The following is a 24,391-nucleotide window of genomic DNA, read 5'->3' as shown; positions in this document are numbered from 1 at the left end:
AATGGATAGTTCAACATTTTGGTAAATTGGCCCATTGCCATAATCCCTATAGTTTTAGGAGTAGGTTCGAGCTGCGAGCTGCTCAGAGCTACGCTACGGAGGCTAATGGGATTTCTTGGTTTCACTCATCAAACTCATCAAATACACAATCCAACAACTCCAAAACGCTCTGGTGGACAAGTTGTGACCTGCACATTCACCACGCTATGAGATAATAACAGAACGTTACCAGACAGAGCTGTTTTAGAGGTAAATTCATGCAAAACCGCTGATGCGCGTTCCCGTCATCAAGCAGTCTCTGTATTTCCCTCTAAAACAACTCTGTCTGGTAACGTTGTGTTATTATCTCATAGCGTGGTGAATGTGCAGGTCACAACTTGTCCACCAGAGCGTTGTGGAGTTGTTGGATTGTGTATTTGATGAGTTTGATGAGGGAAACCAAGAAATCCCATTAGCCTCCGTAGTGTAGCTCTGAGCAGCTCACGGCTCTGCTCTGCCGTTCTAAAAATAGCTTGCACCGACAATTAAAGGTAACGAACCGACTGCTATGACTGTAGGGATTATGGCAATGGGCCAATTTGCCAACATGTTGAACTATCCCTTTAAATAGGCAATCTAAAATGTACTTGTGTGTTTCAGTGCTGCAGTAAACAGCTGTCAAACGCCCACCCAGATGGGAAAATGATCGTGTATATGAGCATAACTATAATGTGAGAAAGACAAAGAAAACGCACGAGTCAAGATTGCGTTACAATACTGCATCGACATTGAGACTTTATTCACAATTTGTTTACACCAATAGAACAAAAATATCTTCTGTTATTTTTTTTCATTGTTGTTGTAGTAGTTGTTTTGGTTTATGTACAGAGTGTTGATGCAACAGACCAGCCATCTATTGACACTTGATGGAGTGCGTGAAAGAAAAATAAACAACAGCATTGGGGGTGAGGGGTTGACCTATCGAGTAATCGCACTGCAAAGTTTAGTTTGGACTAAACTAAACAAAAAAACAGCCAGTGGAATGTAATCATCTCAATTCCTTCAATGCACTTTCTCCTATTTCCACATTTTTTCATAACATCCATGACACAGGCAGAAAAAAATAACATCCCATTCTACATCAAACAGGCTTTTTTGATAAGGAGCGTTTCTTGCAGCACGTTTCAGTTTTCACGTGATGAAAAATGGAGTCGATCCCAAACAGCGCGACAGCAGCGGCGGCGGCTTGCTGCGATGTTGCATCACGTTGATGCCGCGCCACCTTTCACTGCACTTTAAACCCTGATGTGCGGCGGTTTAACAGATAGTAGTAAATCCTTGGCTTTTGCACTTGTTAAAGGTCCTCGGAGCTTCTCGTGCAATAGATCTGTCTGAAGCGAAGTTAAGATTTGCTTGTTTAAGGTTTCTGAGGCCACAGAAAAAAAATAAAATAAATTCAGCTTAGTCATTTGCTGAATAAACACAGCCATGCACTAGTAGCTTAGTGTACGCAGGTCATATCGTTGGTGATTCCAATAAGACTGGATAAGCAGAACCAGAATTTGATTAATAAAATATTCACTCACTGTCAACCAATTAAAAGAAGTGAAATTACATTGATTTTCTTTTCTTTCTTTTTTTTTTTTTTTACAAAGACTACGAGCTGGTTTCCCCAAAGTCATCTTTTAACTGTGCAGCATGAATCAAAAATAAACCAGCAGCAATTTTATTTTAAAGCGCCATACTGTGTTTTTTCCTCCATTTAAATACAAAGCTGTACAATTACAATTAGGGATCAATTAATTTGGTAATTTCTAGGTTCTATATTAATACTGACAAAGTCCACAGAGAAATGCACACAGCCTGTATTCAGAAACTGAGCCTTAAAACCAGCCGTCAGGACTTCCTGTCACTTTGTGATGTCACAACAAAGCAGCTGTCTAGCCCCGCCCCCTCACCACCTGGACCCACTATACAAAAAACTTGCAGGATTTGTTTGTTTTAACTGAAATCTTCTCCATTTTTTATTGGATCAGAGACAGACTGAGAACCTCCTCTCTCTTCTGATTGGCTGAAACCGAGCTGTTGTTACTAAAGCTCCAGAGAGAAGTAAAAAACTACACTGAGATGGTTAAAATCACAGATATATCTTCTTATGAATCAACACTTGAAATGGTAAAAGCGTGACTATGACACCTTTAAAATAAATGTATAATTATTTGTGTAAAATAAATATGCAGCAGATGGTGCTTTAATGTTGAAGACGCCTTTGGGAAAACCAGCCGAGTGCCACTGGAAACTAGTTTTCAATGCAACGCAGGTGGAGCTACTGTACATGAACCAATCACCCCATTAATGCTACATAGAAGAGCTGCTATTCAGAAGCTAAACCGGCCGATTCCATCATCGCTTAGAGACACTTCATTTCATAAACGGCCTCATTCCAGTGCACAGCAGGTTTCATATTAAGATAAGGGACAAACATCTCTGCCGTCCAAGTGTCATAAACTTTGGGGACGGAGACGAACTTCCCGTGCTCCCGGGTTATTAAAGCCTCCGTGTTCCTCAGAGTTTATCGCAGGGATTTTCTTTAAGTACCAGCACAGCAAACTTTTTAATCCACAGGTTAATCCGCTGGACTGAGGCCATTTTTCTTTTCTTTTTTTTCTTTTTAATGAAGCGTTACAACACCAACCTCGTCTCCAGGTGGCTACACACACGTTTACCAGTCCAGCTATTGTGTTTAGTTTAGTTTTTTTTTAAATTTTTTTATCATTAAGGCAAACATTTAGTGTTTCACTTCACAGACAAGCCACCGTATTGGTTGTCCACGAGAGATAACGATTCATGTTGAAGAAACACAATATTGCTTCTACTGGGATGATCAATGTTAGAAACAAAAAGAAAGTTATTTAACCAGCAAGCAGGATTTTCTCCGTCCACTAACCTTTAGGAAAAAATAAAAAACATTTTGTCTCATATCTACCAACACTGGGCGCTTTGGAGCTACACCGTGACACTGCAGCGTGATGCATGGAGATGTGAAATAAAATAAAATAAAGCATTGGCACTAAAAAAGTCCGACACAGATCCAGTAGTGATACAGACGCGATGATCAACATCATACACTCGACTCAGAGCAGAGAGACCAGGCAGCGGCAGCAGCAGCAGCGGCGTCAGTCTGGTGAAAACAGACTGATGGAAACACATTTATTTCATCTGGATTAAACCTCTTTTCTTTTTCTTTTTTTTACCAAACTGACGCCTTGCTGAGAAACACAAACTCTAATAATAAATATACTCTAAACAAGAACAGAGAGGAACACTTTCATCGATTGTTTAAATGCAGTGAAATGTCACTTTGGAAAAACAAAAAAACTAAACAAAAAAAAAAAGAAAGAGGCTGCATGGATCATTACAATAGAAGGAAGGTCTATCTATGTACAGGGTCGAGTCCACAGGGTCCTGGCACAACGTTTACTAAGGAGGAGGAGAGAGGAGGAGGAGGAGGAAGAGGAGGAGGAGGAGGAGGAGGAGGAGGAGACAAGATGGTGATGAGGAAGGACAAAGAGGAGGAGGAGGAGGAGTCTGGATGTAAAGTTAAAACAGAAAGTTGGACAGCAGGGACGAAGAGACGAGAGGAGGACAGGAGGGTAAGAGATGACAAGACGGGAGGAAAAGAAATGGAGGATAAAAAAAAAACTAAAGGATGCAGAGACAGGGACCTTCCTCCTGTTAGGATCAGAGGAGGAGGGAGGAGAGGAGAGGAGAGGAGAGAGGAGGAAAGAAGGAGAGGTGGAGGACGTCTGTCAGAAGGAGGCGCTCCTCTCTACTGTGGAAGAGCTTTCAGGATGGCGTTCACCTCCTCCGCGACGGCCGTCAAAGCAAACTCAAACTGATCCTGGAGCCGGACAGAGACAGGAGAGACAAAAGAAGAGACAGAGAGAGAGAATGAAAAATACTGAAACACATGTGAGCTGCCAAGGCTGGTTTAGGCCTAAAACTGTCTAACCTTCATTAAAAAAAGTAAAATCTAAGCTTTGATTTAAAGGGATAGCTCATCATTTGTTGTTTTAGAGGTAAATTCATGCAAAACCGCTGATGCGCGTTCCCGTCGGGGGCAGTTTTTCATCAAGCAGTCTCTGTATTTACCTCTAAAACAACTCTGTCTGGTAACGTTGTGTTATTATCTCATAGCGTGGTGAATGTGCAGGTCACAACTTGTCCACCAGAGCGTTGTGGAGTTGTTGGATTGTGTATTTGATGAGTTTGATGAGGGAAAACCAAGAAATCCCGTGAGCCTCTGTAGTGTAGCTCTGAGCAGCTCGCGGCTCTGCTCCGCCGTTCTAAAAATAGCTTGCACTGACAATTAAAGGTAACGAACCTACTGGTATGACTATAGGGATTATGGCAATGGGCCAATTTGCCAAAATGTTGAACTATCCCTTTAAAGACGACAACATGTTCATTCATGTTCATTATACTTGTATTGAATTGCCCTTTGAGAAGCTTTTATTTTGAAATGTTTAGAGGTCAGGTGACCTACATGTGCTGAACACTCAGCTGAGATTAGTGGAACAAGCGTCATCGTCCTCGGTGCTGAGGCTGCGACTCCAGAGGACCGGGGGGGGGGATCAATGTGTGTGTGTGTGTGTGTGTGTGACAGCCTCTCGCTGCAGAGGATACATGGTTTAATAAAGCCTGGATCGATACGGACAATGTTTTATACACATCCGGGCTTTTCTTTCTAATTATGTTCAGACACCAGCAGGTAGTTGAAGTTTCGGTAACACGTTATAATAACTACACACTATTAATGCATAACTCGTCTTAGCGTTTTTTCTGGAGGAAGCTGCTGTGAGAATGGCTGGCAGTCAAAGAGTTAAGCATTAGTTAACAATTAATAAATACTTAATTCTTCATAAGGCATGAATACTCATTAGTATGTAGTTTATAAATACAGTTAGTGCTTATCAAGGATGAGTAAAACATTTTTTATATTTTTTTAATAAGTATTCATGTGTTATAAATGATGAATTCAGAATTTAATGCTTAAAAGTGTGTAGTTATTATAAACTGTTACCAAAGTTTCTTGAAATCTCCTCAAATAATTAAAACTATATATTAGAAATAATAATGAAAAAAAAAAAAAAAACTCCTTGTAACTTGTAACTCCTGAATTCTTTACTCCTCTGCGACTCTGATCCCTGCTAAATTTCTTTCTCAGGAATCGATTGATCCGTCCCGTCTCACACCGGGGGGGAGACGGAGAACAGCGGCTAAGCCCCAGACTTTGAGATAAAATACAGAATTTAATGGAGGTGTGATTGATTGTTAGAGAGACTGTACTCAGACGTGAAGGTCGCAGGTTTGATCCCGACGTCTGAACATCAGATCGGAGAAGTTACGGAGCGACATGTGTGACTTTGTGGAGAAAAAAAACTTTCTTTACAAAAACTTTCCCTCATGAAGCCGATTACGTCACACTGCACTTTCTCCACTGATGGAACGTGTTATTGATCATCGATTATTTCCATTTTAATCTTTATTTATCGATTTAAAAAGCTCCATCACACACACAAACCTACGACGGAGTATTCGGGCCACATTGAGAAAAAACACAGACTTCGAGAATAAAGTCGTACATTTTTGAGAATAAAGTCGTAAATTTACGAGAATAAAGTCGTACATTTTTGAGAATAAAGTCATAAATTTACGAGAAAAAAGTCGTAAATTTAAGACAAAAAAGTCGTACATTTACGAGAATAAAGTCGTACATTTCCTATGAGAAAAAAGTCATAACATTACGAGAATAAAGTCATAAATTTACGAGAATAAAGTCGTAGATTTCCTATGAGAAAAAAGTCATAACATTACGAGAATAAAGTCATAAATTTACGAGAATAAAGTCGTACATTTCCTATGAGAAAAAAGTCATAACATTACGAGAATAAAGTCATAAATTAACGAGAATAAAGTCGTAGATTTCCTATGAGAAAAAAGTCATAACATTACGAGAATTAAGTCATAAATTTACGAGAATAAAGTTGTACATTTCCTATGAGAAAAAAGTCATAACATTACGAGAATAAAGTCGTAGATTTACGAGAATAAAGTCGTACATTTCCTATGAGAAAAAAGTCATAACATTACGAGAATAAAGTCGTAAATTTACGAAAATAAATTCATAAATTTACAAGAATAAAGTTGTAAATTTGCAACTTTATTCTCAAAGTTTGTGATTATTTTATTTGTCAATGTGGCCCTGATACTCCGTCGTACAAACCAAACATAATAACGTGTAGGAAAAATATTTAAAATGAAAATATTTAAAATGGATTGTTAAAATAAGTTTGTATCTTCCAGGACTCAGGTGTGTGTGTGTGTGTTACCTTGGTCTGGACCATTCCCGGCCTCTGGTCTCGCAGGTGCTCCAGAGTTGCTGCGATATCAATCTCCTTGGCACCTATCACACACAAACACACACACATTTAAGGACACACACATTTAAAATGTTTCTGGACAGTGTTCAAAGAGCCACAGAGTTAATCCAGCCAACATCTGTCAATCTGCTGTTTTATACCCACTCCCTTTACAGAAGCTGAAGGCGATTACATCCGCCCGCTTTGCACAAATAAACAAGTACACACTCACACACACACACACACACTCATACACACACACTCTACTAACAGCGAGGTGGTGGTGTTTTGTTGTCAGGATGAAAAAAAAAAAAGAAAAAAGAAAAGACAGAGTGAAAAGAGGAAATCACAGAGCCGTGTTTCTCTGAAAAAGAAACCGAGCTGATCTCAAAGCCCCTTGTCGCTCTTTGACGCTCGTCCTGTAGCTTTTGAGCTCATGGACGTCGTCGCCCCTCGCGGCTCTATCAGCCTCTGCCAAAGTCTGACACGCCTGTGTGTGTGTGTGTGTTGGCGTGGTCCCAGTCCGTGTGCCAGACTGGCACCGTGCCCCACAGCCGACGGCGGAGAGGCTCAACGACCTCTGCTGAGATTACTCCACACTGAGACACGCTGCCGTTAGATCAGGATGGTAGATTATGAAAGTATTATGGTATTTATTTATTCTCTAAATCTTTAACCAAACCTGACACCTGACCTGTGAGTCTGCATGTGTGTTTTATAACCAGTACCACTGAGAGTTTAGTAGGGGTGTGCCAAAATAATCGATTCACGTAAGAATCGTAATTCTCATTTAATACGATTCAGAATCTATATAAAATGTCCCAAAATCGATTTAAGAAAAAAAAATCTGCTGGCTGTCGGCCTCCATTTCCTTAGAATTTCCTTAGGCAGCATGTTTAACTGCACTATGTTTTTAATAAAGAGGCACTTTTAATTTTGTTACTTAAAGCAGAAGTAAGTGGTCCGGTCGTTTTCGCTAATGCTGCGTTCCAGGCAGGCTTTTGAAATCGTAAATTACAGCTTCAAGTCACAACTTACGACTTTGTAGCGTTCCAGGCAACCCACTCGTGTTTTTCCGACCTGTTTTACCGGTGAAAGTCACTATAACGGCCACTCATAACTTCCGACCGGTGAACTCGTACCAGATCGAACTGGTACGACTTCACGGTCGGAAAAATACGAGTTTCCTTGAACGCACCATAACAGTCCTCGTAGGATACGATAAATGTTTTCTCTTCGGCTCAGAGCAGAGCAGAGTGACTGACAGACCCGTGTTTCAGACCAAACACTCTATGTAAGTGATTGCTGTCGGAAGATATAACTATTTAAGACTTATATTAACACAAATATATCACTTACTTCTGCTTTAATCGATATGTGATATTGCTTTTATGCAACAGTTTCAACAATTCCATCTAAGCACAATATCCACCAGAGCGTTGTGGAGTTGTTAGATTGTGTATTTGATGAGTTTGATGAGGGAAACCAAGAAATCCCATGAGCCTCCGTAGCGTAGCTCTGAACAGCTCGTGGCTCTGCTCCGCCGTTCTAAAAATAGCTTGCACCGACAATTTAAAGGTAACAAACCTACTGCTATGACTATAGGGATTATGGCAATGGGCCAATATTAACTTTTCCTATAAGGCAGAGAGCCTCCGTTCTCATTTAACCGTCACAGTTCCTCTGAAGCTGTTTAATTAAGGTGAAACTCTTGCATAGCTGCTCTTTAAGCCGTGGGCGTCACACTGAGCACCTGCACCGTCACTTCACCGTGTCATAGGAGCAGCAGAGCGAACAGCTGCAGCCCCTCACACAGACAGGAACAAGAAAGAGGAAGAGATGATTTGAGAACACAGAGGCTTATAAAAAATGTTTTTTATAAAAAAGAAGTTGAGCGGGAAGAAGACGAGGACGAAGACGTCTAAAGGAAACAGAGAAACGAGACAGGGGCAACAATTAAACTCACAAAGAACAAGAGGAAGAAAGAAACACATTTAATTTATTGTGTCTCTAATGGTTTTCTTTTCCTCCTCCTCCTCCTCCTCTTCTTCGTCTTCTACCAAAGTCTGAGGAAACAAAAAGCGCAAGAATCCTCTTTACTTTCTTCTTGTTGTGACACATAATAACGCTGCTGCTGCTGCTTCGCTCCGGCACGAAGGAGGGAAACCAACGGCTCATTCTCCGTCCTCTCTTTCTGTTTCACAGGTTTTGTGAGCTTTTTTTTTTTTTGCTTTTTTTCTTTTCACAACACAATAAGCTCCCGTCTCGTCAGAAAGGCTGCAACACACTCACTGCTTTAGTGTTTTTTTTTTTTGAGAGGGTGGGGTGGGAGTGGGGGGGGGGGCTTAACAAGCTGAGGGCTATTGTGCAGGTTCTGATAAACCTCAAAATGGACGACATTAGAAAAAAAAAACGTGAAACTCTCCCTTAAAGGAGACGGTAGGAAGAAAAAAAACAGCTTCAGGGTGGAGGGTCAGGAGGAGGACGGAGTGAGGAGGAGGAGGAGGAGGAGGAGGAGAGAGAGATGAAAAAAGAAAGGCAAGGCCCTTGAGGAGTTGGTGAAAGCTGAAGCTGAGGGCCGAGCTCAGCAGCTGGACGGAGAGGAAAGAAAGAAAAAACAGAGATGGTGAAAAGCTCCGGCACTCGATGGGTTTCATTCAGATCTTAAGATGAAGAGATGGGAGGTGGAGAGAGAGAGAGAGAGAGGTGGGGGTGACATGAGAGAGAGGAGGGAGAGGGAGGAGGAGGAGGAAGAGGAGGTGGGGGGTCTTTAGGAAAGAAGAAAAAAAAAACAAGAAGAAAACGTGAGAACCAGAGCAGCAATACCTTCCTCAACCCTGCAACACCACGAGTCTACAGCTACAGCCCACTGCTGAGGAGAGACAGAGTGGAGGAGGAGGAGGAGGAGGAGGAAGAAGAAGAGGAGGAGGGGGGTCTTTGATCAGGGTGGAGGAGTGAGAGCAGAGATGTAGTGGAGGGAAACATCGTCCTTTCTCTCTGCAGCAGATTTTGTGGAGACGACTTTTACGTTTCAGCTCTGACAGATGGTTTTGTCCTCGACGACCGGTCTCCATGTTGGATTGAACGACCACAGTGTGGTGTGTCGGTCAGGAGACTGGCAGCATCGCTGTACAACCCCGACCAATCACTGACCACGACCCTGCGCGAGTTCATTAGGCCGTCGGGTCGGCGTGACAACAAACTGTCAATCATGGCGACTGTAGCTCCGTGTGTGATGCTAGCGGTCCTTAGCTCAGATAGGAAAAAGAAAAGGAGGAAATTGACGTATGTAGGCTTTTATTTTGAAGGACCCGCATCCTCTCTTGTTTCACGTAGAACTAACAGTGAAAACCATTCACCTACACTGCGTACATGAAGTGAGCTAACGTAGCTTCACTGTGTAGTCTGGGGCCGTTGACTCGCTGTTTTGGTGAGCAACCGGATCCAGGGCCAGAGAGAAACAGGCCTTTCTGTCGAAATAAAAGCACCAAGCTAATAAAATGCGGCGAAACTCTTCAATTTAAAGCAGAAGTAAGCGATATTTTTGTGTTAATATAAGTCTTAAATAGTTATATCTTCCGACAGCAATCACTTATATAGAGTGTTTGGACTGAAACACGGGTCTGTCAGTCACTCTGCTCTGCTCTGAGCCCAGGAGAAAACTTTTCTTGTATCCTACAAGTTTTATCCAATGAGGAGAGAGAACGGCATGAAGGGCTGTGTGTGCAGCCAAGGGATGCGCCTGAATGTGGTGACGTAGGGACGAGGACCAATAGATCCATGACGAGGGCGGGGGCTGCTAACTCCATCGGCTGACAAGAAGTTATGGTGCGTTCAAGGCAGCCCGTAACTCGTGTTTTTCCGACCTGTGAAGTCGTACCAGTTCGATCTGGTACGAGTTCACGGGTCGGAAGTTACAAGTGGCCGTTATAGTGACTTTCACAGGTAAAACAGGTCGGAAAAACACGAGTGGGTTGCCTGGAACGCTGGACGCTACAAAGTCGTAAGTCGTGACTTGAAGCTGTAATTTACGGTTTCAAAAGCCTGCCTGGAACGCAGCATTACCCAAAACGACCGGATCGCTTACTTCTGCTTTAAGGAATATAATTTACAAAAAAGTCCCCGAGCCATTAAGTTAACCTTTTGCTTTTATTGTATTTCAAGGTAATGTCTATTTTATAAGTTTCATGTTGGTGAACACTTTTACTTTGGTGAATTTGGTGATTACCGGATCCGCTAGAAGACGGGAACCAGAATGCAGACGAAATTCAGATTTAACAGACACCAGGCTCTTCTCCTCTCTGAAGAGCCTGGTGACGCGAGGCTGTTCACTGTGTGTAAACAATGCGTCAGAGCTCTGTCGTCCTATTGGTCGACATCAAGGTTCACGTCGGAGGAGATTCTTAAGACCTTTTCACACCGGGGACGTAACGAAATTGGTTTTGATGCAAAATATTCAGCGCTGAATATTTTGCATCAAAACCGCTCAAACCGGCGGCGACGCGAATATGCGACAGATGCAACAATTATATTCCAAAGTTTTGCTTTGCGACGGGCGGTTCTTCACCTCCTCGTCGTGTCTTAAATCTGTTTAACACAACTACTCGTTAATTATCCCTCACGTGTTCAACACCTGCTGTTCCACTGTCGTCTTCTTACCAACTTTACTATTTACCTTGCCTCGTGTGAATGTGGTATGAATGAGGAACACTGAGGAAAACATTGTCGAAACCGGTCTGTGCATGTTAAGCGCCAACGCAGTATGTAATAAAGGACAATGAGAAGGACACGAGTGCTGCTGGCCTTTCTTCTGTTTCTTTAAGTTTATCTTTTGGCCGTGCACCTCTTTAGTTTGTTCCTGAGAGTTTTGTTGGAGAGTGCGTGTTTTTCTTTGTTTTTTACTAATGTGTATGAATGACCATGGTGGTGGTCGGAGGGGCCGCTTGGCGCACACTGGCAGCCATGCAGGGCAGACGTAGCTACACACGTAGTTTACCACCACTGGTGTGAATGTGGGATGAATGAATAATGGTTGCTGTACGCGCTTTAGGTATTGGGTAACAATAGAAAAGCGCTATATAAATGGAATCCATTATTATTATTATAATATCAACACAGCAGCTCACTGTCAGATCAATATCTGATCACTGTCCTTCATTATATTAAATGGAGCTGGTTGAACGAATCAGAAACACAACAACAAGGTGTCGTCTCTGCGGTTCTTCTCTGTGGACGACAGACTGAGTGTTGTTGTGACGTCTCTGTCCAGTTGCCTCCTGCTGCGTCTCAGTCTCATTTCTGTTCCTGACTCACGGATTCATCTTTTTTTTTAAACGAGCTGGATGGAGATTAGAGGCTCAGTGAAGAAGATGGAATAAAACGACGTGGAAGAGATTTTTTTTCTGTTTCAAAGTATATTTGAGACTCGGGGGGGCCGAGCTGAGGCCCCGGGGCCCCTGAGCTCAGTGTGACGGCCTGGGAAAAGGCCCCCGATGCCCGACTGACCCTTTGATCTGGAATTAAAGACCCAGGAGCTCGTTCTGCTACAGCAGCACCACCACCATGGGACACTTCACACACACACTTAAAAAGAAACAAAAAGATATGCACACACACACGCACACACATAATCTGTGTGAGCTGCCGTGTTGGGATGTCGCTTTCTATTTTTATTTTATGCACAAATCCAGATTTTTGGAAACATTTTGACTTCACTGCGCTCCAGTCTTCTATTCATTATATATTATATATGTTAACGGAGTGAGTCAGATTTCCACTGAACAATTATTACAACCGACAACAATCACATTGACAACATTATAGTGATGTCGATGGAAAAATAATAACGATCCTGTCAGATTCAATACGAGTGTGTTGATGTGGAGAGAGAGTCTGTTAAGTGAAAAAGATAAACTGATAAAACTAAAGAGCTTCGAGGCCTCACATCTGCCAACATCTGTCTTTTTAACACCTGTACAACCTGACCAACAGATACTGAAACTTAGACCAATGACAGAAGCTCATTCTTATAACAGGAACAGCCCTGGTATAAATGTCATATAGGCAGCAGTACATTTTAAAGGAGACATTCAGTCCCTTTTTCACAGATTAAAATAGTTCCCAGGTGTCTTAAAGACATGTCTATGACATACTTCGGTCAAAATCCCCCAAGGATCAAACATCTCAGCTCTTTTCATCCTCTCTAAACAGCCCTGTTCAGAACGGCTGGTTTCAGTGCCTGTCCCTTTAAATGCAAATGAACCACTGCTTGCCCCGCCCCCTTCTACAGGTATCAGATAGGGGTGGGATTATGCAAATTCGAAAACTAATGACATCATTGTCAGACAACTGAGGGAACAGCTTGTAAAACCACATGGATTTCAACCTCAGGAGCCTGAAAATTACTGTTTTTTCTTGTCAATTCTCACATTTTGGGGGTCGGAAGGCAAAACAAACACCTAAATGTATGTTAAAGAGCCTTCAAAAAGTGATGTTTCCATAATATGTCCCCTTTAATGCAAAGTTGGGGGCGGGGCTTAATTTAACTCGCCGATTGGGAACTAGTACATATTTGATTGGATCAGGGAGCTCCTCTGTCAATCAAATCTGTAAATAAACTGAGCCATATCAATTTTTTTGCTCTTGCTCTGTGTTTTATTTCTCTTTGGAGTCACTCATAAATCGTCTGTTTATTGATGCATTTTAATACAAGAAAAAAAAGAGGGGGGGGGGGTAAAAAGCGACTGACAGACATCAATCATCAGGTTACACAATGAAGCAACCAGTGAGTTTAGGGCACAAATAAGGAGGAAAGCAGGAAATAAAGAAAACTAAAGGACATAAACACGCTAAGAGTAAAGTAAGAATACAGGAATAGGGAGTGAGCAGTTTTTAAAGGTAAGCACACGTTTTTTATTGATATTTACAAAAACATTAATCATCACCGGTGATTCAGACTGAGTTGTGTCCCAGCAGCTGATTGGCTCCTGGCTGGTGTGATGTCACAAGAGCAAAGAGGCTCAAGTCTAAACCTCAAACAACCTGAACAACCGAGAGTCTGTTGTGTCTCACTCTACTTCCTCCTTTTACGCCCATATAAGGAAACATAATCAGACAGAACGACAGGAAGTAGCACTTCATCTGACGCTGTGTCACAAACTGCCGGGGCCCCGCGAAGCGTTCGGTCCCCTCCGTAATTACCACAACACTAATTACAGTAATTATCAGACACTCACAACGAGCTCCGAGGCCCCGAGACACTGAGTCCTGATGACACTCCACACAAAGTCTGAACATCCACCACTCCGCTTTGATTCACAACACTTTGTGGAGACTTAAAAAAATAATAAAAAGAAGTAGAAACTGACGGAGTCGCACGTCGACCATGTTTCTTTAGATTTAACTTTTGGAGTTTCTGCGCAGGTATTAAAGCAGAAGTAAGCGGAATGTTTGTGTTAATATAAGTCTTAAATAGTTATATCTTCTGACGGCAATCACTTACATAGAGTGTTTGGTCTGAAACACGGGTCTGTCAGTCACTCTGCTCTGCTGTAAGCCGAGGAGAAAACTTTCCTTGTATCCTACAACCTTTATCCAATGAGGAGAGAGAACGGCATAAAGGGGCGGTCCTCTCTGTGTGTGCAACCAAGGGATGCGCGTGAATGTGGTGACGTAGGGACGAGGGCGGGGACTGCTAACTCCATCTGCTGACAGGAAGTTAGCCAAAACCACCGGATCGCTTACTTCTGCTTAAACGAAACACTCGTTAATTATCTGGAGGGTAAATTAAGTCAAGAAGCTTGTTTCCTCTGTGACGGAGTTTGTTTTGTGTTGATCGAAAAAAGTGTCAACTGGACCTTGAACTCACTGTCCACTTATAATAAACAACATTTTTTATAAGCTTTATGTTTTTTAGAAATGGCATTGGCGTGGTTGCCGTGGTAACTTCTATCCTTCTCACACACACACACACACACACACACACACACAGTAGACAAAAAACCAAAGCGACACCCACCTTTAGCCATCTTGTTGAGGACCATGTCGATGAGGACGTACGTCCCAGACCGCCCAGCACCGTCACTGCACAGGTGGGCGAGAGACACAGAGACAGAGTGGAGAGAGAGAGAGAGAGAGAGAGAGATCTGATTAAATACTTTTCATTTCATATATTTCTTATTTCTTATCATCAGTTTGATCATAATTTTACACAGCAACGTTTTTACTATTCTACTTATTTCATGTTGATACATTTTTTATATTATATTATAATAAAAATGCAGTTATGATGTCATAATATTATCAATATATTTATAAAAACAGAAAGGTGAAATCCGGCGATCTGATTGGTTGTTAACTGGTTGGATTGGTTTGGATTGGTTCGGATTGGTTGCTACTATTCTAAAGCCTTATCACAGCGTAGGCTATCACTCCGTGTCAATCACTCTGACTGGTATGAATGGAAGAGGAATGGAGAGAGAGGATGTTTTGAATCCTAGATTTAATTCAAGTGTTGAAAATTGATGTCTTCACCCTGATCAGTGTGTTGGTTAGTGTGTGTGTGTGTGTGTGTGTGTGTTCTGGCTTGCGTCCATACTTGGTGAATATTTCATTTTCAGTTGGGCCCTGGTTATTTTACACACACACACACACACACACACACACACACACACACACACAGCTGAATTACTGCCACCGGGTGTGATGAATTATACAGCTGTGTGTGTGTGTGTGCAGGTTCATCATGATGCGATGAGATCTGTCGTATCGCTGCACCTCATCAGGATCATTACAAGACCATCAAAGATATGCATGTGTGTGTGTACAAGTGTGTGTGTGTACTTGTGAGTGTGTGTGTGAGTAAACATGTCAAGATGTTGCTGCCTCCTCTCACTCTGTTCAACATGAGAGAGAAGAGGACGACGTCACACTCTGCTCTGCTCCTCTCTTTCTTTATGGCACTCATTCAGGCTTTTATTTTGAAGGACCCATCCTCTCTCTCTCTTGTTTCACTTCCTGTCGTGGTCTGACTCGCCCTGATTAGTTTTTACTCATCACTCATGTTTTATTCTTCTCTAAACTGTTGTTTTTAAATCGATATCGAGGAGCGAATGCAGAGTTTAACTTGACAACGGCTGCCAGCGACTACGTGTTTAATGATCCCATCTGATTATAGTTGAGGCTGAGCGCCGCCAGGTCTCTGTCTCTGATGGTCCAGACTATCATGACTTTTCAAAATAAAATGCATCAGGTGTCAACAAAGCAGAAGTGACGAGTCTACTTCCTGTTTCAACCTGTTTCTTTACAAGCAAAAGATCAAACTTTGGTTTTTATCAGTTTTCTCCATGAGAAAAAGCAGAGAGGGCAAGCGACAGCTTTCCATCCATATGCCTCCATCCGCCACTGTTTACGTTGGCGTGGACGTTAAAGGGATAGTAGCATTTTTTTAAAAGTGGGGTTGTATGATCTACAAATAGCCCCTAAGTACTTTAATTGCAGTAGAAGACTCTCTGCACTCCTCCCATTAGCAACGCCAGCCCATAGCCCTGCCCAGAGATTTACAACATACATTGTTGTGAACAGAACCAAAGAAACAGCCTATTTTCGCGGCCTAAAAGAGGTTTTACCTGAAAAAAAAGCAAAAATAGGCAGTTTTTTTGGGTCCATTCACAACACTGTATGTTGTAAATCTCTGGGCAGGGCTATGGGTTGGCGTTGCTAATGGGAGGAGTGCAGAGAGTCTTCTACTGCAATTAAAGTACTTAGGGGCTAGTTTAGTTGATTTATTTGTTTCATTCATTGAAAAAACAAAACAAAACAACTTAAAAATAATAGCAATAATGCAACTCCTGAATGAAAGGAGGCAGAAAGAAGTGAACTTGTGTCGTCTAGCCCTTTCTGGGTTTGCAGAGGGGGAAGCTGATGTTATTCAGGAGCTCTGGCGTGGAAACATTTGGGAAACCTGAAACCTGCTGCTGCTGCTGCTCACTGGCAATTTATCAGAGAAATGTAGGTCCATCGTCCTGGAAGAACCATTACACCATATTAAATAATAGATCACTGAGTGGAGGAGTGAGCAGACAGACACAACGGCAATCTGTCATGGAGGCTGAATCTCTCTCTCTCTCTCTCTAATCCAATCACAGCCGGATGTTTCTGCACAAAAAAAGAAAAACTGTGGCAGATTTTTCTGTTAAATACAGATTTAATTACGTCTCACTGGTCTGAGTTATTTCCTCAGGTAGTGGGGGTGTGCAGATGTGATCGCACACACACACCCACGTATGCAAATGCAACAGCTGCATCACTGCCTACCCCTCTCTCTCTCTCTCTCTCTGTCCCTCTCTGTCTCTCTCTCAGCCAGCGGCTCCGACTGTCACACTGTGAAACTTTGAGGAGCCTCCAATTAAAAGTTGCCGTCCTCCGCGGACAGTTTGTCAAATTAAATCACAGCTCGTCGACTCATTTCTCATTTTAAAGGGTTTTTGTCGTGACGACCTGTGAAACTGGACCGACTCCAGTTTGCAAATTAACAACATTAATAAAACCATAAATGCCATGCGGACATGATGAATCTGAGTGTTGGTTGTTGTGGTTGTTGTGGTTGTTGTACTTGCCTGCAGTGGACTATGATAGGACACGAGCGTCCCCGGTAGCACTTGTTAACTTTCCTGTAAAGAAACAGAACAGAAAGAACCAATGAGTGTCGACGTCACACGACACAGGTTCAACAACCACACACAGCTCTGGTCATTTACTTTATATTATTATTATTAGTAGTAGTATTATTATTATTATGGGAAACAAACAGACAGAATGTGACTGAGGAGTGAAGGAGATCGTCACACTGTGATACAGCTCCAGAAATTTGTCCCGTACAACTTACCATCAGGTTTACAGTCAATTAAAGATGACATGGTAACCCTTTCATTTACAGGCCACTAGTTATGTGATAATGTCTAGAAACAGCCAAGAAATATCAATTAATTGCGTAGTAATATTATAATATTAGCTATTTAAATAATATTTTTGTACAATAACAGTACATATCTTTGTTTTTTTTACATAAATATATATTTTTTGTACATAAATCCTTTATATTTGTATTCCTTACTTCCAATTTCCGAGATGTGGGACCAATAAAAAGTCTTATGTCCTATGTCTTAATGTCAAGAAATAGCCAAGAAATAACAAGTTATTGTGTAGTAAGACTAGAAATAAAGGTCAATTTCATAGTAATGTCATGTTTTCCATAAAGGTAAAACATCACTCATGCTTTTCATGCTTTGAATTTTTTGGGAAAGGCCAGAATTTTTCTCCACCACGTCGTTGTAACTGACCGTTATATCTACGTAGGCTATTTCTAGACATTATGATGCAATTACTTGTTATTATATTATTATAACGTATTCAGCAGCCTGTAAAATAAATTAAAGGGTTACCAATGATATTTGTCAGTAAAAACTCAGTCAGTGTTTGCGAAACAAGATTCAAGAGACACAGTGTCTTCCTGTGTTTAAGTTTAGGAGAGAGAATAAGTCAGATGATCAATAAAGACAGAGAAAAGATGTGACCACACATTTGAAAACTGTAAAATGGACGGAGCTCGTCACAGATTCATCAGTTTTGAAACAACCAGTGAGATCTTGGAGCTGGATGAACTCTGAAAAATGAACCTTTTTATTCTGACTAGATTTAACACATCATCATCATGTTAAAGAAGCTCAGACTCGATGCTGCTTCTCTGCAGAAACTAAAATAATGGGAACGTTTTACATTCAACACCCACTTCCCTCCCAAAAAAAAAAGAAAGCAAAAGCCCAGCAGATTTTCTCAGCCGCTCACAATTATTATTTATTAAAATGTCACTTCCACCCACGTAACACCTTCAACAGCTACACACAGCCAGCCGTCACTGGTGGAAACTCTGTTCCTCCATCAAGACGCTCACGTCCTCTCTCTCCTCCTCTCCACTCAAACCTTTCCTCCTACAACACAGGAGTGGTATTTCTGTGCTGCTTCACATACATGCATGAAAAAAATAAAAGTGTCCAACCGTGTGCTGAAAAAAACCACAACTCTGAAAAATACAGTGGAGGAAACTTCACATATTGTTCATCAGGATGCAGAGCGGCCGCTGGAGCCGCGGCTGCACGCTGACGACTCCACATTACAATATTCAGCAGGAGCAGATTATGTAAAAACATGCTGTGTGTGCATGTGAGTGTGTGTGTGTATATATGTGTGTGTGAGTACTGTATGTGTGTGTGTGTGTGTGAGATCCATAATGCATCAGTCAGTCAAAGAGAGAAACCTCCGGACCTGCAGAGCTGAAGCTTCTCTGTTCTTAAAGGTCATTTATATTTACAGTGGATTCTGTGACCTCCATCATCATCATCATCATCATCATCATCATCATCATCATCATCATCATCATCATCATCATCATCATCATCATCATCAGCTTCTGCACAAACCCTACATCTCTGCAGGTTCGGTTCATCTCGGTCTCGTCGTTGACTCGTTTGGTTTTTAAAGGGACAACGTGGAGTTTGTATTTGGTTATAAAAGAGTCTCATATTAATGTGGATGAATCTACGTTACCACTTGTTAATGGGTTCATTTTCCATAAATACGTATATCGTTTTGTCTTTATCATTATTTTGATATTATTATTTAGTGGTCGACTCGCCCGGCATTTCCTGGTTTCAGTTTCCTGATCGCCAGTCGGCGTCGTTTTCTGGTCGGAGCTACAACGGTATCCGATCATCTTCGAACCTCCGACTTTCGTTCTTGATGAATAAAAACATTCTTGGCAAATGTTTTCGCTTTTTCGTCCGTCTTGCGCCGGTCCAAGATTTTCACCGTGCGCGCGGAGGCTCATGGGAAATGTAGTGTGAAAACACTTCCGCTTTCTGAAACTCCTCGTAGTCCCTTTAAGTTCGATAATCAAATCAACTCAGTTCAGTCTTTTTCCATCTAAGCTCCATTGTTAACTCTAATCATTGCCGTCCATCAAAGCCTTCATCTCCTCCCAATAACATAACAACGCAGCAAAAAGAAGTATTACTGGTCCCAGGACTGATTTTAAGAGACTTCTGTTTTCAGAGCGCTTCATGGACCAGCACCAGATTAGATCTCTGAACTCGTCCCCTCAGATCCTCCTTTCCATCCAACATACAAAGTTAAAAACCAGAGGAGACGAAGCCTTTTCAGCTGCTGGTCCAAAACCGTGGAAATCAGTTCGTTCTTCACCCTCCAATAATATTTTCAACCCGTCTCTTTTCCATAGCGTTTGATTCAGTAAAGTACAAATACTCGATCGTCCTTTGATTTAGATTTTATTTTACTTACCGTATTTCCTCTAATAGTAGCCGGTATCTATTTAATAGCCGGGTCTGTTATAATGGCCGGGGGCGTGGTTTACACGAACAAATAAAGGCCGGCCCCAAATACAGGCCGGGTCAATGGGAAAAAAACAAACAAACAGAAAAAACCTGAATTTCAGTCACTGTGGATGCACTGGTCTCAGGCGGCCAAACACGGATGCAGTAACCCACAAGTGCCAGCAGATGGCAGTAGCTAGATCTGAAGTGCCACATGAACCCACGCTTCAAGGAAACAGTCACTGACAACTCGACCGAAGAGAGCTTTAGCAGCATGGCGTGTCACTACCCGATTTGCGACGCTACCCGATCTGTGACAAAACTGGTCACTTGTGCTCCAGCGTTTATTAGCCTAATCCTGTCCAGCTGATCGCTGCTGTTGCGGTACCTGCTACAGTAATGTGTAAAAAAATATAATTAATTGTAGGCAGAATGAAAACTGAGCACGGTAACTGTCAAATTTGAGCACCAGCATGAAACAGAGGAAGAAATAATAGCCTCTCTCAAATATAAGCCGGTCTCCAATACAGGCCGGTTCCCCTGGGCAGCTAAAGTAAATAAAGGCCTCGGCCTCTATTAGAGGAAATACGGTATATGCCTTTTCTCCCTGTCCAGTTGAAACACATTTAAACCTTTTTATAAATGCAGCTGATTCTTTAACTTCTGATATAAAACTCACACCAAACAGAGAAACAGAGAAATATAATCATAAGTGAACCTCAGGGTTTTAAAACGGTGTTTCCTGTCCGACACGTTTCTCCTGCTCCACCCTCCAAAAATCAAAACTGAAAAGTCAGAGCTCACTGCAGACAATCAAAAAGTGATGTTACCATGGAAACAGCCGTCAGAGTATCACCAACAGGCGGGGAGGAGGAGGGAGGTCGGTGGTGGGAGACGGGAAGAGAGAGAGTGGGGGAGTGTGTGTGGAGTGGGATTCAAAGGAAACGCCCCGTAAGAGAGACTCAAGCCTGACTGAGAGAGAGAGAGAGAGATGGAGACAAAAGAGAAGAAGACAGAGGTGGAGAGGATGAGAGGAGGAGGAGGGAAGGATAAACTGATGCAGAGAGAGTCAGAAAACGTCCACGATGAGACGGATTTCTGTGTGTTTTTAGTCTTTCTTCTTCTATTTCAATGCTGTTCAACACAGTTAAATGTCTTTATGTTCTTCACCTGGAGACTGTCTCTGCTGAATCTGCAGCATGTGATCAATATATTGGGATCAGTCACCAATATATATATAAAGTCACACAGCTGAAGTAGTGAGTTTATAGAGTCTGCTGGTTGTTAAAGGGATAGTTCAACATTTGGCAAATTGGCCCGTTGCCATAATCCCTATAGTCATAGCAATAGAGGGATTATCTGTTTACCAACAAGTCAGGATGCGTGCGCAACCTGACTGCAGAAAGAACCGGTTGTCATGGTTACCTCCATGGATCTAGTGTAGTCAAAGCGGTGTTAGCTAGCGATGTTGTCAGCGTACTACAACAGTTTATCACCTACTGATGTAGTGTGTGTTTTATACATAGACGGTTTTATAGTTTTATAACGGCAGGAAAAAAAAAAAGCGTCAGGACGGAGGATCGAGTTTGTACCGCGGCCACGGCAACTCAGCCACGGGACAAACCACGGACACTCACAGCACGGCGTCGGTCATCGGTAAAAACAACACTGTGCCTCCCTAACGTTACCTACAGCTATTTAACAGACAATAATGTTCAGGAAAATACTCACGATTACAAAACTCAGTGTCTGTGAGGACTGAGGTGCTACCTGGTCAGAGACGAGGGAAGAGGACGGACCTGTCTAAAGTCTGGAACAACTGCATAACGTAACTGTAACGTTACGTGCATGGCTGAGTATGTACCGGTAATCTAAAACAATATAGCTTAACGTTAATTAATGTCAGCTTTCCATTAGTGACCTCGTCTTCAGTCACTGTCGTAGTAAACATTTCACAACTCATTCGCTGCAGTTTTCCAGCTGTGCCTGTGGGCATATCTAGCTTTATCAACATTCAAACCAACGTATCTAACATGTTATATTGCTCGAAATTAATCGCCAATGTACTATTTTCTCTCTCGTTTGCCTTGAAAGGGGTGCGAGTTGACGCTATTCTGTAAATTTTGCGCGTTTTGTTACTTTTATCAAAACAATTAGTGCAACTAACAGCACAAAAAGACCTGATCACGGCTCTTGCTGCTCTCTTTCTGCAGGCGACATGAGCAGTAGAACGTCAGTGACGTAGGCTGATAATCCCTCTATAGGTTTGCTGCATTTAATTAACAAAACGTTACCAGACAGAGTTGTTTTAGAGGTAAATTCATGCAAAACCGCTCATGCGCGTTGCCTTCAGGGACAGTTTTTCATCAAGCAGTCTCTGTATTTGCCTCTAAAACAACTCTGTCTGGTAACGTTGTGTTATTATCTCATAGCGTGGTGAATGTGCAGGTCACAACTTGTCCACCAGAGCGTTGTGGAGTTGTTGGATTGTGTATTTGATGAGTTTGATGAGGGAAACCAAAGAAATCCCATGAGCCTCCGTAGCGTAGCTCTGAGCAGCTCACAGCTCTGCTCCGCCGTTCTAAAAATAGCTTGCACCGACAATTAAAGGTAACAAACCTACTGCTATGACTATAGGGATTATGGCAACGGGCCAATTTGTTTAAGAATACTAAAAAATACAGGTCAGTGAAGGCGTCATGGATCAGTTAGCAGCATGACACCAGAGAAAACAACGGAAACAGGTGTTTTACACATCAAAATCTACAGGTGTGTGTGTGTTGCAGCTTATTCCTGCTCTATGGTGGCCCTGAGAGGTCAACACACTGTGACCTGAGAAAATGTGTCGTGTTTTCTGAAGTTGCAGTGTGTTGTATTGTATTGAGCCCTCAGGGCCACCGTAGAGCACCGACTGCATCAGCATGTGGCTGCTTATTCTGATGATTGAAACTAACGATCAGCAGAGAAGCTCGGTGGTCACAGGTCGTTGCTTTCTGCTCCACGTTAAACCACCGCTGGAGTTAAATCAGAGAGAAGGAGGAGGAGGAGGAAGAGGAGGAGGAGGAGGAGGAGGAGGAGGAGGAGGAGGAAGAGGAGGACGTATCCTCAGGCCACCGGCCAGAACTCATCAAGTGAGACAGAGAAAGAGACGGGAGAGCATCAAGAAGAGGAAGCAACAAGATAGAGAGAGACAAAAAAGACCGAGAGAGGAGAGGAGGGGAGGAGGCATGGCAAAGAAATAGAGAAAGAGGGGAGGAGGAGGAGGAGGTGGGAGGAGATCGGAGGCAGTCAAGCAAACCATGAGCAAGCAAAAAAAGGGGCGAGAGGTCACCTCAGGTCATCGGGCACAGCGAGGAGAGAGACAGAAGGGAGAGAGGAAGGAAGGAAAGAAGGAAGGAAGGAGGGTAAATAGAGAGATGGGGGAGGAGAAGAGAAGGAAGAGGGGGAGGAAAGGAGGAGGGGGGGTCTGTGAGGCCCCTTTGGTTGCAGAGTCACAGTCTCCAATGATCACTTTTGTGACTATGCAACTGGGCTTATATTACTAGCTGCAACATCACAAAAATGACACTGGCAACCGCTAGTTAGCTGGTAAAACAGGGGGGAGGGGGGGCGGAGGGGGGGTTATAACGATGTGTCGGCTCAGTCAGTTGTGAGTGAGGTTATAAATAAAATAAAAATTAAAAAAAAGAAAAGAAAAAGAAACATGCCGGCACGAGCAACACAGAGGAAGGAGGAGGTGTTTCAGCCGCCGTCCAGAAAACCATCGAGGTGGAAAAGAAGGAAGCACCAAAAAAGAAAGAAAAAGAAAAGGTGTGGCTGGGGGGTTGGGGGGTTGGGGGGTTGGGGGTTGAGGGTTGTGGGGGGGGGCAGGGTCGTTTGTTACAAAAACTTCACATCCGCTGTAATAAAAGTGAAAAATATCTCCCTGTGTGTTTTCTTCTCCGTCGCGCTCCGACCCCGGTGCCCTGTGAGTAAAAGCAACAGACCACAAACCCTCTCTCCTGATAACTCACAGGATTGATGCTCGGCAGCGACGTGGCCAATATATATATTTATATATTTATATACAGTATATATATATATAGCTCTGGAAAAAAATAAAGAGACCACTACTCCTAAATGTTCTTAATAAATCAGCCTTATCTCTACATGTGGCAGCCATCGATTCCAGTGTCCAAAAAAAACACTGCTGCGATTAAAAATAGGGATTTTTCCACCAATTTTGATTTCTAAACTCTTCCTAAGTTTAAAAAGTAGTGTAGTTAGTTATACAAGGTCTGAAAACACCTGAATTTTTTTGTTATTTTGACCTGTTGCCATTTTCTGCAAATAAATGCTCTAAATTACAACATTTTTATTTCCAATTTGGGAGAAACTTTGTCAGTAGGTTATAGAATGAAACAAAAGTGTTCATTTTACTCAAACACAGAGGAACTGATCATTTTGAAGTGGTCTCTTAATTTTTTCCAGAGCTTGTATATATAAAAACGTAGAGTCGGGGTCTCTCGCTCGAGAAAATCCACAGTGAGTCAGAGAAGAAGTGAAAGATAAAGGAGGTGGAGGACCGGGGCGGCTCCCCGCTAATAGGCAATACAGTATATCAGG

The 24,391-nt window shown here is 42.4% G+C and overlaps 1 protein-coding gene across 1 annotated transcript in view; it reads right to left on the bottom strand.

Annotated features, from left to right (window-relative positions):
* Nucleotides 1–3,737: 3,737 nt before the first annotated feature.
* LOC146969945 (receptor-type tyrosine-protein phosphatase N2-like) overlaps nucleotides 3,738–24,391 on the bottom strand; it is a 261,873-nt gene continuing 241,219 nt past the window's right edge. The window contains exons 20-23 of the mRNA XM_085805467.1: nucleotides 17,018–17,071; nucleotides 14,419–14,483; nucleotides 6,372–6,445; nucleotides 3,738–3,880 (exon numbers count right to left, since the gene is read on the bottom strand). Coding sequence (XP_085661593.1) covers nucleotides 3,809–3,880; nucleotides 6,372–6,445; nucleotides 14,419–14,483; nucleotides 17,018–17,071 — 265 coding nt within the window. The 3' untranslated portion in view covers nucleotides 3,738–3,808. The remainder of the gene's footprint in view (nucleotides 3,881–6,371; nucleotides 6,446–14,418; nucleotides 14,484–17,017; nucleotides 17,072–24,391) is intronic.

Source organism: Trachurus japonicus, chromosome 17, assembly GCF_045865225.1.
Source record: "Trachurus japonicus isolate A0001 chromosome 17, Traja_1.0".
Lineage (NCBI taxonomy): Eukaryota > Metazoa > Chordata > Actinopteri > Carangiformes > Carangidae > Trachurus > Trachurus japonicus.
The sequence above is the reverse complement of the archived record's forward strand: the minus strand, read 5'-3'. Positions and strand labels throughout refer to the sequence as shown.